This window comes from Suncus etruscus, chromosome 15 (assembly GCF_024139225.1).
Source record: "Suncus etruscus isolate mSunEtr1 chromosome 15, mSunEtr1.pri.cur, whole genome shotgun sequence".
NCBI classification, from domain to species: domain Eukaryota; kingdom Metazoa; phylum Chordata; class Mammalia; order Eulipotyphla; family Soricidae; genus Suncus; species Suncus etruscus.
This window is the reverse complement of record NC_064862.1, coordinates 64,606,899-64,618,905: the sequence shown is the minus strand read 5'-3', so window position 1 is coordinate 64,618,905 and position 12,007 is coordinate 64,606,899. Positions and strand designations below refer to the sequence as shown.

At 41.0% G+C, this 12,007-nt stretch overlaps 1 protein-coding gene across 1 annotated transcript in view; it reads left to right on the top strand.

Moving 5' to 3' along the window:
• Positions 1-12,007, top strand: part of DNAH3 (dynein axonemal heavy chain 3) — a 211,421-nt gene that overhangs the window by 145,258 nt on the left and 54,156 nt on the right. Inside the window, exons 43-46 of the mRNA XM_049788146.1 lie at positions 2,601-2,780; positions 7,300-7,423; positions 7,520-7,676; positions 8,070-8,213. Of these exons, the coding sequence (XP_049644103.1) occupies positions 2,601-2,780; positions 7,300-7,423; positions 7,520-7,676; positions 8,070-8,213 (605 nt within the window). The remainder of the gene's footprint in view (positions 1-2,600; positions 2,781-7,299; positions 7,424-7,519; positions 7,677-8,069; positions 8,214-12,007) is intronic.

Here is a 12,007-nt window from a genome sequence, read left to right as displayed (position 1 = left end):
TCAGCCACGTGCAAGGCAAACTCCCTACCTACTGTGCTATCATTCCGGTCCCTACCTGCTTGATTTAAAAAACAAACAAACAAACAAACTTAATTTGAGTGCTTGTCTTGCACTTGGCGACCTGAATTCTATCCCCGGCATCCTGTATAAACCCTCAAGTATGCCAGGAGTGAATCCTGAGCATAGAACCAGGAGTCATCCCTGAGCACTGGCAGGTGTGGGGCCCCTTACAAAAAAAAAAAACTACTTAATTTTATTCACATCTTGCAAACCTGCAAAGTATTATTATTTTACTAGCCGGTAAATGGAGGGCTCCAAAGGTTGTATCTTTATGCAGAGAAATATCTAGAATATTCTGAAGTCATGACCTAAACCCAGGTTTTTTGTGTCAAATGTAATGTATTTTCCACTATATCACTCCTTGCTAATCCTTTTGGGTTATCTCATATTCTGCTTTTAGGGGCATAAAGGTAAGGCGTTTGCCTTTCATGCAGAAGGTTGGTGGTTCGAATCCCGGCGTCCCTTAAGGTCCCCTGAGCCTGCCAGGAGCAATTTCTGAGCATTTTAAATTTTAAAATTTAGGTATCAAAAATGAAGGCTATATGCCTTTGTCCTCTTGCCAACTATTATCTACTTCTTAAAAGCAAGGATCTTGTTTTACTTTAATTCCTTTTTCTTTTCCTTCCTTTATTCAGCTAGTTCGCCAGTTCTCCCTTTCTGCTATTATCCCCAAATATTTTTAAGGTTTGCAGCCAAACATATCTAGGTTCAAATCTCTTTTTTTGTTTGTTTGTTTGGGGGCCACATCCAGTGATGCTCAGGGGTTACTCCTGGCTATGCACTCAGAAATTTCTCCTGGCTTGAGGGACCATATGGGACACTGGGGAATCGAACTGTGGTTCGTTCTAAGTTAGCATGCGTAAGGCAGATGCCTTACACCCTGCACCACCACTCCAGCCCCTCTTGATTCTTTTTTAATGTAGTCACCTTTCTAACTTAACTTCCTCATCTTTATTTATTATAACAGTATTAGTATCTTCCTTATAAATTCATTATTTAGGTTAAATAAAATATGTAGGGGCCGGAGAGATAGCATGGAGGTAGGGCATTTGTCTTTTATGCAGAAGGACGGTAGTTTGAATTCTGGCATCCCATGTGGTCCCCTGAGCTTGCCAGGAGCAATTTCTGAGCACAGAGCCAGGAGTAACCCTGAGTGCTGCTGGGTGTGACCCAAAAACCAAAATAACAAAAAAAAGAAAGAAAATATGTATAATTTTTTTTAAATGTTTGATGGCACAAACTGTCAGTGCTTTCTATGTACACAGACTAGGTGTTATCCTATTAGGAAAAAAGCAATTCCTACCCTCAAAATTACAATCACTCTTGTAATTTTGGTTTTGCTTTTCAAAATACCTAGCACAAGTCTTTGCTCCTATTGGATTTTAACTACTACCTGCTGGTGAGGTTAAATGCCCTCTTGGTTGAGAATATGACTATATTGCTCACCATTAAATATCCCAGCAGTGAGCAAAATGTTTAGCATGAAGTAGAAAATAAACATATTTTTACTGGAATGGATATCTGAGAAAAAACACTGTATAATGAAGCTGTTTATGTATCTTTTTTGTTTTGGTTTTTGGATCACACCCAGCAGAGCTCAGGGACTACTCCTCTCTCTAGGCTCAGAAATTGCCCCCAGGGGCCGGAGAGATAGCATGGAGGTAAGGCGTTTGCCTTTCATGCAGAAGGATGGTGGTTTGAATCCCGGCATCCCATATGGTCCCCTGAGCCTGCCAGGAGCGATTTCTGAGTGTAGAGCCAGGAGTAACTCCTGAGCACTGCCGGGTGTGACCCAAAAACAAAAAAAGAAAGAAAGAAAGAAAGAGAGAGAAAGAAAGAAAGAAAGAAAGAAAGAAAGAAAGAAAGAAAGAAAGAAAGAAAGAAAGAAAGAAAGAAAGAAAGAAAGAAAGAAAGAAAGAAAGAAAGAAAGAAAGAAAGAAAGAAAGAAAGAGAAAGAAAGAGAGAGAGAAAGAGAGAGAAAGAAAGAAAGAAAGAAAGAAAGAAAGAAAGAAAGAAAGAAAGAAAGAAAGAAAGAAAGAAAGAGAGAAAGAGAGAAAGAAAGAGAGAAAGAGAGAAAGAGAGAGAAAGAAAGAGAGAGAGAAAGAAAGAAAGAAAGAAAAGAAAAGAAAAGAAAAGAAAAGAAAAGAAAAGAAAAGAAAAGAAAAGAAAAGAAAAGAAAAGAAAAGAAAAGAAAAGAAAGAAATTGCCCTTAGCAGGCTTGGGGGACCATATGGGATACCGGGATTGGAACCACTGTCCTTCTGCATGCAAGGCAAACTCCCTACCACTGTGCTATCTCTTCAGCCCCCTGAAGCTGTTTCTGCATCTTTAAAGTATCAATAGTCATAGATTTCAATGGAGTCAGAGAGCCCAGAACCCAAAAACAACTCTTTCCATTGCTCAAAATATTCACGACTTGGAACTGTCTGCAAAAGGATGAGAATGGGCATAGACATTTGCAAAAGGAATAGTCTTGCATTCTTGCAAGAGCAGAGCAACCCATAAACTTAAATTGTGTGCCCATTTGTTTCTTTCTCCAGATGACCTCAACATGCCAGCCAAGGAGGTATATGGGGCCCAGCCTCCCATTGAGCTCCTAAGGCAATGGATTGACCACGGTTACTGGTTTGACAAAAAGGACACAACTAGGCTGGACATTGTGGATGTGCTGCTTGTGACAGCCATGGGTCCCCCTGGAGGAGGAAGGAATGACATTACTGGTATGTGAAGGAAAACAAGCTTCTTTCCTCTTCACCCCCATGAGTCAGGCCTTTGCATAGATGGAAAATTGGTGCTGAGCACTCTGTCTTGATAGAGGCTGGATGCAAGTATTTCTAGACTATCGTCAATAGAGTTTACTTAGATCCAGGATGTCATGTTTGAAGAATTCATTTCAGATGTTGATAGACATAGCATGGGAAGATAGTAACAGAATGTCATAAATCTTTGACTAGGTTCTACAGGAACCAAGAGTTTCATGTAAAAGCAGACTTTGATGTGACTAATATATGTTCTGGGAGGAAACTAGATCAGAGGTTTACAACTAGGCAAATTTGCCTGCTCTATTTGTTTTTGTTTGTTTGTTTGTTTTGGGGTCACACCTGGCAGCGCTCAAGGGTTACTCCCTGCTCTATGCTCAGAAATCGTTCCTGCCAGGCTCAGGGGATCATATGGGATGCCAGGATTTGAACCACCGACCTTCTGCTTGAAAAGCAAATGCCTTACCTCCATGCTATCTCTCTGGCCCCAACCTGCTCTATTTGTTTTAATTCTAAAGATTTCCAAAAAAGAGCAAATAGGGATTGGAGAAATAGCATGGAGGCGGGGCATTTGCCTTGCATGCAGAAGAATGGTGGTTCAAATCCTAGCATCTCATATAGTCCCCTGAGCCTCCCAGGAGCTATTTCTGAACATAGAGCCAGGAGTGACTTCTAAGCACTGCCGGGTATGACCCACACCCCCCCCCCCAAAAAAAAAAGAAAGATCAAATAATCCAAAGCATACTGAAAAAATATAATAAACAATTTGGACTCTCCATCAGTGATTCTAATAACAGGTCTGTAGTATACTTTGCCTGACGTTCAGTTTGATCCATTCAGGAGAGCAGGTGTCTACTTTTATGAAATACTTCCTGGATTAACTATTAATACCATTTTCAGACTTAGATTCAGTTATTATAATGTCTCTGGTATTTAGCTTTAGAACACATAAAACAAGAAAAATGTAAAGAATACTTTTATGATCCAGCAACAAAACAACAATCTGATTTTTAAATGAGCAGAAGAATAGACCTTTCTCCTAAGAAATTATTCAGACACTAACAGGTCCATAAAAAGATTGTCTTACCAAAAAAAAAAAAAAAAAAAAAAGATTGTCTTTTTTGTTTGTTTGTTTGTTTGTTTGTTTGTTTTTAGGCCACATTCAGGGGCTACTCCTGGCTATGCACTCAGAAATCACTCCTTGCTTGGGGGACCATATTGGCTGGGGATTGAACCCAGGTCTGTCTTGGGTCAGCCACGTGCAAAGGAAACACCCTACTGCTGTGCTATCGCTCTGGCCTCATAAAAAGATTTTCAACATAAGGGCCAGATAGATAGAATAGCAGGTATGTAACTGCCTTGTCTGAGGCTGACCCTGATTTGATCCCTGGCACCAGTATGGTTTCCCAAACCTGCTAAGAGTGATCCCTGAGCTCAGAGCCTTGGTGTAAGCCCTTAGCAACTCCAAGTGTTGTCCCCAAAAAACAAAACAAGAAAATAAATATTCAGATTAACCATCAAGAAAAAAATTTTTTTTTTTATTTTTGGGCCACATCTGCAGTGCTTAGGGATTACTTCTGGCTCTGAATTTAGAAATCGTTCTTGGCAGGATTAGGGGACCATATGGGATGCTGGGATCAAACCCGGGTCGGCATGTGCAAGGCAAATGTCCTACCTTCTGTGCTATCACTCTGACCCCAAGAAAATTTATTTTTAATAAATTTAATTTATTTTTATTTTGGGGCCACACCTGGTGGCACTCAGGAGTTACTCCTGACTCTGCACTCACAAATTACTTCTGGCAGGCTAAGGAGATCATATGAAATCAAACTTGGGTTGGTCACGTGTAAGGCAAATATCCTATCTACTGTGTTATTTTCCCACCTCTCGTTAGGAAAATTTAAATCAAAACCCACAATGACTGAGGCCAGAGAGAAAGTACAAGAGATAGTACCGGGCCGGAGAGATAGCATGAAGGTAAGGCGTTTGCCTTTCATGCAGAAGGTCATCGGTTCGAATCCCGGCGTCCCATATGGTCCCCCGTGCCTGCCGGGAGCAATTTCTGAGCATGGAGCCAGGAGTGGCCCCTGAGCACTGCCAGGTGTGACCCAAAAACCACAAAAAAAAAAAAAAAAAAAAAAAAAGAGATAGTACCAGCTAGGATTCAACTTATGATACCTCATGTAGTCCCCAGATCATCTCCAGGAATGATCCCTGAGTGCAAAGATAGAAGTACCTGCAAAGTGCAGAAGTAACCCCTGAGCATTGCCAGATGTTGTTCCCAAACAAAATAACAATAAAAATCACAATGAGATATTATCTCACATCTCTTTAAATGATTGTTATTAGAAAGACAAAAACTGGGACCGAAAAGATAGCATGGGGGTGGGGCGTTTGCCTTGCATGCAGGAGGACAGTGGTTTGAGTCCTGGCATCCCATATGGTCCCCTGAGCCTGTCAGGAGCGATTTCTTAGTGTAGAGCCAGGAATGACCCAAAAACCATAAAAGAAAAAAAGAAAGACAAGAACTAACAAGGGTTAGAAAGGTGATAGGGAAAAAAAAAACTCTTTTTGACTGTTGCTGGAGAAGTAAATCGGTGCATACATTATGAAAATAATAAAGAGGTTCTTCAAACAACTGAACATAGAACCCACAACTTTTACTTCAAAAAAAGTATTTGAAGAAATGTAAAACACAAGCTCACCGCATAAAAGATTAAAACAACCTAAATGCCCATTGTTGGATATATGGATAAAAGAAATGTGGTATTGTAATCATGCACCACAGAACAATATTCTGTTCCATGATGAATTCCAAATTTATTGGTGATCTCTCTATAGACCTACATATGTAGTTTTTATACCTTTTTATGTTTGTGTAATTGCACTCTATAATATTTTCACAATGACAGAGTTCACTAATAAGTGCATACATGCCCTATCACAAAGTGATACATGACTGTGCATTCTTGTATATAGTAAACTACTAATAAGCCATTAAAAAAGTTAAACTCTTGGTGGGAGCGAGGGAGGAACAGGGGAAAAATAAAGTAAACTCTTGGGCTGGGAAGAGAACAATGGATAAGACTCTTGCCTGCATGAGGCTGACCCACATTCAATCCTTGGAACCCCATTGTCTTTTTTTTAGGGTTTTTTTTTTGTTTTGTTTTGTTTTGGTTTTGGTTTTTGGGACATACCCAGCTGTGCTCAGGTGTTACTCTTGCCTCTGTGCTCAGAAATCACTCCTGGTAGCCATGAGGGACTATGTGGGATGCCAGGATTCAAACCACCATTCGTCCTGCATAGGCTGTGTGCAAGGCAAATGCCCTACCGTGTGCTATCTCTCTACCCCTCTTATTGTCTCTTGAGCACCTTCAGGTATGAGTCCTCCAAAAACAAAACAAAATTAGAAAGATAAAATATTTCCACTTACGGGCCCGGAGAGATAGCACAGCGGCGTTTGCCTTGCAAGCAGCCTATCCAGGACCAAAGGTGGTTGGTTCGAATCCCGGTGTCCCATATGGTCCCCCGTGCCTGCCAGGAGCTATTTCTGAGCAGACAGCCAGGAGTAACCCCTGAGCATCGCCGGGTGTGGCCCAAAAAAAATTTTTTTTTCCCACTTACAATAACATGAACACATTTTGAGATGGTATGTTAAATGAAACCTTTCAGAGAAAATAAGACAAATAGCACGTGTTCTCATTTATATTGGTGTTAGAAACAACAATTAATAATGATCAAGCTAATAGAGACAAAATATAGATTAGAGGTTGCCAAAAGCAGGGATGGTTGATGCTTAGTCTCAGGCTGTTATTCCTCACTTAAATAATTTTCATTCATCTGTGGCTCCTTGGCACATGTGGCCTCCAGTTGAAAAAAACACTAGTTTAGAGTAGGATTTGGCAAAAGTTTGGTCTGAACTAAGGACACAATAAAATTAACAAATGTCATGGGCAGGAGTGATAGCACAGTGGTAGGCCATTTGTCTTGCACACTGCCAACCCAGGACAGACCCACATTCAATCCCTGGCATCCCATATGATCCCTGAAGCCTGCCAGTAGTGATTTCTGAATGTAAATTTGGGAGTAACCCCTGCGCACCACTGGATATAGCCCAACCCCCCCAAAATATACATATCAAACAGTAGGCTAATGTTGTCATTTGAATTTCTGCAATTGTGGAGATGTTGTGTGTGTGTGTGTGTGTGTGTGTGTGTGTGTGTGTGTGTGTGAATATGTGTGTGTCTAGTTTTACAACCACTAGTCACATGTTGCTCTTGACAATTTGTAATTTGACGAGTGAATGAATTTGAGGAAATAAGATTTCTTTATCATATTTCGCAATTAAATGTATGTAGTTACATGTGGCTAGAGGCTGCCCCATTGAACAGCACAGCTCTAAGCAAAGGCAAAACCAAATGTCCTACATTCTATGGTTGCTAGATTCAGCAGGTTATCTGTGTGTATGTATATTTTCCAGGACGCTTCACTCGCCATCTGAATATCGTTTCCATCAATGCTTTTGATGATGATACTTTAATCAAGATTTTTAGTTCCATTGCTGACTGGCACTTTGGGAAAGGGTTCGATGTGCCATTTGTACGGTAAGAAATTCCTGTATCTTCCTCCACACTGGCCTATGGGGATGGGACCCAGTACTGGTCCAACTTTAACTAAATTGCCTTCACTTTCCTTCCAAGGCTTGGAAAGATAATGGTGCAAGCTACCATGGCGATTTATAAAGCTGCAGTAGAGAAATTCTTGCCAACTCCCTCCAAGTCACATTATGTCTTTAACCTGCGGGACTTCTCACGGGTGATCCAGGGTGTTCTGCTTTGTCCTCACACCCATTTGCAGGTCAGCAGCTTTCACTTCCTTTATTAAACTCATTCAGGGGTAGACAATGATAATAAGAACTGCCAACTTGTAGACACTAAGCTAAGTATCTTAGAAGTATGATCTTGTTGAATCCTCACATGAAACCCAGGATATAGAAATTATTATTATTGAGAACTATCACCTCTTCTATTTTTTTTTGGGGGGGGGGTCCCACCCGGCGGTGCTCAGGGATTACTCCTGGCTGTCTGCTCAGAAATAGCTCCTGGCAGGCACGGGGGACCATATGGGATACCGGGATTCGAACCAACCACCTTTGGTCCTGAATTGGCTGCTTGCAAGGCAAAGGCCACTGTGCTATCCTTCTGGGCCCCTATCTTCTATTCATTCAAAGAATTTACTCTGGATTTTCAGGACGTAGAAAAACTTATTCGACTTTGGATCCATGAAGTTTATCGAGTCTTCTATGATCGTCTGATAGATCAAGAAGACAGACATATCTTCTTCAAGTTAGTGAGAGAGACCACCTCTAATTCCTTCAAGCAGTCTATCGAGAGGGTAAGCGAGAGCCTAAAATTAGAGTTTCTGCTGTGTGACTTAAAACACGGCAGACTTCTTGGGCCTTCAGTCCTGCAGCCTGGAATTGATCCTTTCTGTAATTGTACCCCAAGGGCTCTTCTTCATCAGAAGTGAGCGGTCCCACTCACAAAGGGTGGAGCCAGAGGTGCGAATCTTATAGCCAATGACCACCACCACAACACGTCAGAAAATCCACAATGCAAGCATGACAATGGGGAAACAATGCAGGCCAACACCAGGTGTAGAGAATGAAGATGGCAACTCTGATGACCCGAAAGCTGCAAACCACCTAGTTTAGTTAGTCTCTCAGATGGACTTTACAAACCCTAAAACTAGAACTGAATGGAGAAGTAGCACAGCAAGTAGGGAGCTTGCCTTGCTGACCTAGGTTCGGTTCCCAATACATGCTGGAGGCAGCTTCTGTCCTACAGCCATCGGTGGGATTTCGATGAATCCACTTTAGGGGGAGTGGGTTGCATGGGAGGCGAAATATGAAATAATGAAACCACACAAAATACATTTTATGGGGTCCCGCGTCTTCAATAGACGTGAGACAATTTTACTTTTCAAGCTGGTGACATATATGCACGTCTCTGGTATGAAAGGCATTTCCACACTGACAAAAGGCGGAGAATCTTAGGAGAAGCAACACAATAGTAGCAGGCCCTAGAATATACATATCAAAAAACTAGCCGATCCAGCTGGAAAGAATGCGGAGCTAACAAGGTAGAAAGTAACATGAGAAGGGGGTATTCTGGTTTAGAAAGGAGGTTCTTATGACAAAGGAAGAGAAACTTGTTTTGATACAATTTGCTGTTGGCCGGAATAGTAAAATGCAAGAAAGCTAGAAGCTGTTTACCACCTGAAAGCTGAAGCAGGTAGCTGGACTTGGCTTTGAGTTGCAAATTTACTTTTGAGGGGGGGGGGGGGTCGGACTTAGCTGCAGACTTTTTGGTGCTGAAAATTTCCCTGAGTCATAGACTGTAATTTTGGCCCATATTCTTGCAAGGGAGAGAATGTGCCAGATAGTAAGAAAGAAATTGTAATGTCACTATCATGTCATGGATATCAGAAATATTGCCAGTAATCCACATAGGTAATCCACATATAATTAATGTCCACCAATAGGCCTGCTGGCTAAAGTATTTCTTGGGGGAATATCATCTCACTGCTCCAGGAAAATCATAGTAGATACTTCTGGAGGTGTGCTTCCCCTAAAATGGAGGTGTCTATGCTGCATGACATGGTAAATACAGTTCCATAAGTCCCTTCCAAAATGATCCCTGAGCACAGAGCCATGTGTGCTAAGAGCCAGCTCTGAGCACCACTAGGTGTGGCCTCTAAACAAAAAAAAAGCAAACAAATAACCCTAGAAATTATCACAAATATTTAGCCCTTTTACTCTCAGTTTTTAATTTCCTTCCTGTGGAGAATCACAATTCTGCTTTCTGACTTTCAAAAAAGGAAAGAAAAAAAGATAGTTGTGTTCACTGGAGATATAGTGTACTTCTAATTTTGCTTCATTTTCAGGTAACATAAGTTTTATAATGTTTAAAGTTTAAAATTTTATTGACTTAACTTGTTTACATTGTTATGGATTTTCAGGGGCTTAGCTTCATTCTCCTGTCCATGTATAGTTGTCACCATTGGGGCCAGAGAGATAGTACAGGAGATAAGGCATGTGGTCTGTATCCACTAGCATAGGCTGACCTTGGTCCAGTCTCTGGTATCTCTATGTTCCTTGACCACTGCCAGGGATTAATGCTGTGCACAGAGCCAGGATAACCCCCCCCCCCCAAGAACTACTGGGTGTGGCCCCAAACAAATAAAACTGTCATCACTCTCAGTCAGAGTGTCATTCCAGGGGCCAGAGAGATAGCATGGAGATAAAGCATTCGCCTTTCATGCAGAAGGTTGGTGGTTCAAATCCCAGCATCCCATATGGTCCCCCGAGCCTGCCAGGAGCAATTTCTGAGCGTAGAACCAGGAGTAACACCTGAATGCTGCCGGTGTGACCCCAAACCCCCCCCCCCCAAAAAAAAGAGTGTTATTCCAATAGCAAAAATGACCCACTATTTGTTGCCATACATCCTTCTTCCCCTTTCCGTAGTTTTGACTGAGTCTAGACGTTTTCTTGTTTCTTGCCATTTTGCTTGTTTAGTAATTCATATTTAACTTATGAGTGAAACTACCCAGTAATTGCTTTCACTTCCTTGTTCTAAGGATGTGAAATATATACTATATGGAATATATATATAATATATGGATTATTATATAAAATTATTTGTGATTACCATAATGATTCAACATCCACGTATTTTATCTCAAAGTATATGATTTCATCTTTTCTTGGGAGGGCCCACACCCAGTGATGCTCAGGGGTTACTCCTAGCTATTCGCTCAGAAATTGCTCCTGGCTTGGGAGACCATATGGAACACCAGGGGATCGAACCATGGTTTGTCCTGGGTCAGCTGTGTGCAAGGCAAATGCCCTACCACTGCACCATCACTCTGGCCCCATGATTTAATCTTTTTAAAGAAAAAAGTATTACAGCTTCTTCATCTAATTATTTATTAGGAGCATCATACTCATTAGACTGATTACACATTTTAGCTACTGTAATATGATCATAGAAATACAAATATCCTCTTGAATTTATGTTTTTATCCTAATTTACCCTAAAACATCCTTAGGATAAATGCCTACAAGAAATAGTCCTTGGTCTCTATACCATTCTCAGTAGAGACTGGATCAATTTCCATTCCATTCCCAGAGTTTGTTTTCCCTAAAGTAATCATAGTCGTTGATTTGGGAGGGGGGTAATTATTGTTAATTTAGTCACTGTGGCAATGTTTCCACAGTGATCTTTTTACCAGTGTCCACTTCCCTCCTCCATTCCCTTCCTACCTTCCATTTGCTTCCTATGTACCATTGCTAAGTTTTTATATGTAACACTTTACCATCTTTCAGCACCACCTCCTTCTCCCAGTTGAACACTTTATTTCACCATAGATGTAGCTCCTTCCTATTCTATCCCCCATGTCTTCATATGACATACACAATGATATTTGTAAATAACAAATTTAAAATACATTTTTTTGTTTGGGGGACATACCCAAAGATGCTCTAGTATTTTTCCTGGCTCTACACTCAAGAATCACTCCTGGTGGGGCACAAGGAACTATGCTGGGGATGGAACCGAAGTCAATGCATATAAGTTAAGTGCCTTACCTACTGTGCTATCTCTCTAACCTTTTAAAATACATTTTATATATTCACTTAGAAGTTCATAGATGAGCTATAAAATTTTAATTCACTTGAGGTTTTATGAAACCTAAATTATAGGATTTTTTCATTCACAAATAATTTGTTTTCCATTTGTTATTAAAAAGTTGTTTTGAGGCTGGAGTGGTGACGCAAGCAGTAAGGGGTCTGCCTTGCCTGAGGTTCAATACCCTAACATCCTATATGGTCTCCCAAGCCAGGAGCATAGCCAGGCGTAACCCCTGAGCGTCACCGGTTGTGGCCCAACCCCCCCAAAAAGTTATTTTAATCTATTTATTGAATAAGATTGTTCTATTTCATTTTGGGGGAGGGATTGGAAATGCTCAGGGATTACTCCTGACTCTGCACTCAGGAATCATTCTTGGCAGTATTCTGGGGATCATATGGGATGTTGGGGATTGAACATGGGTTGGCATGCAAGACCTTACCCACTCTACTGTCTGCCTGGTCCTTCTACTTCATTTTTTAAGGAGCTGTAATTTTTTCA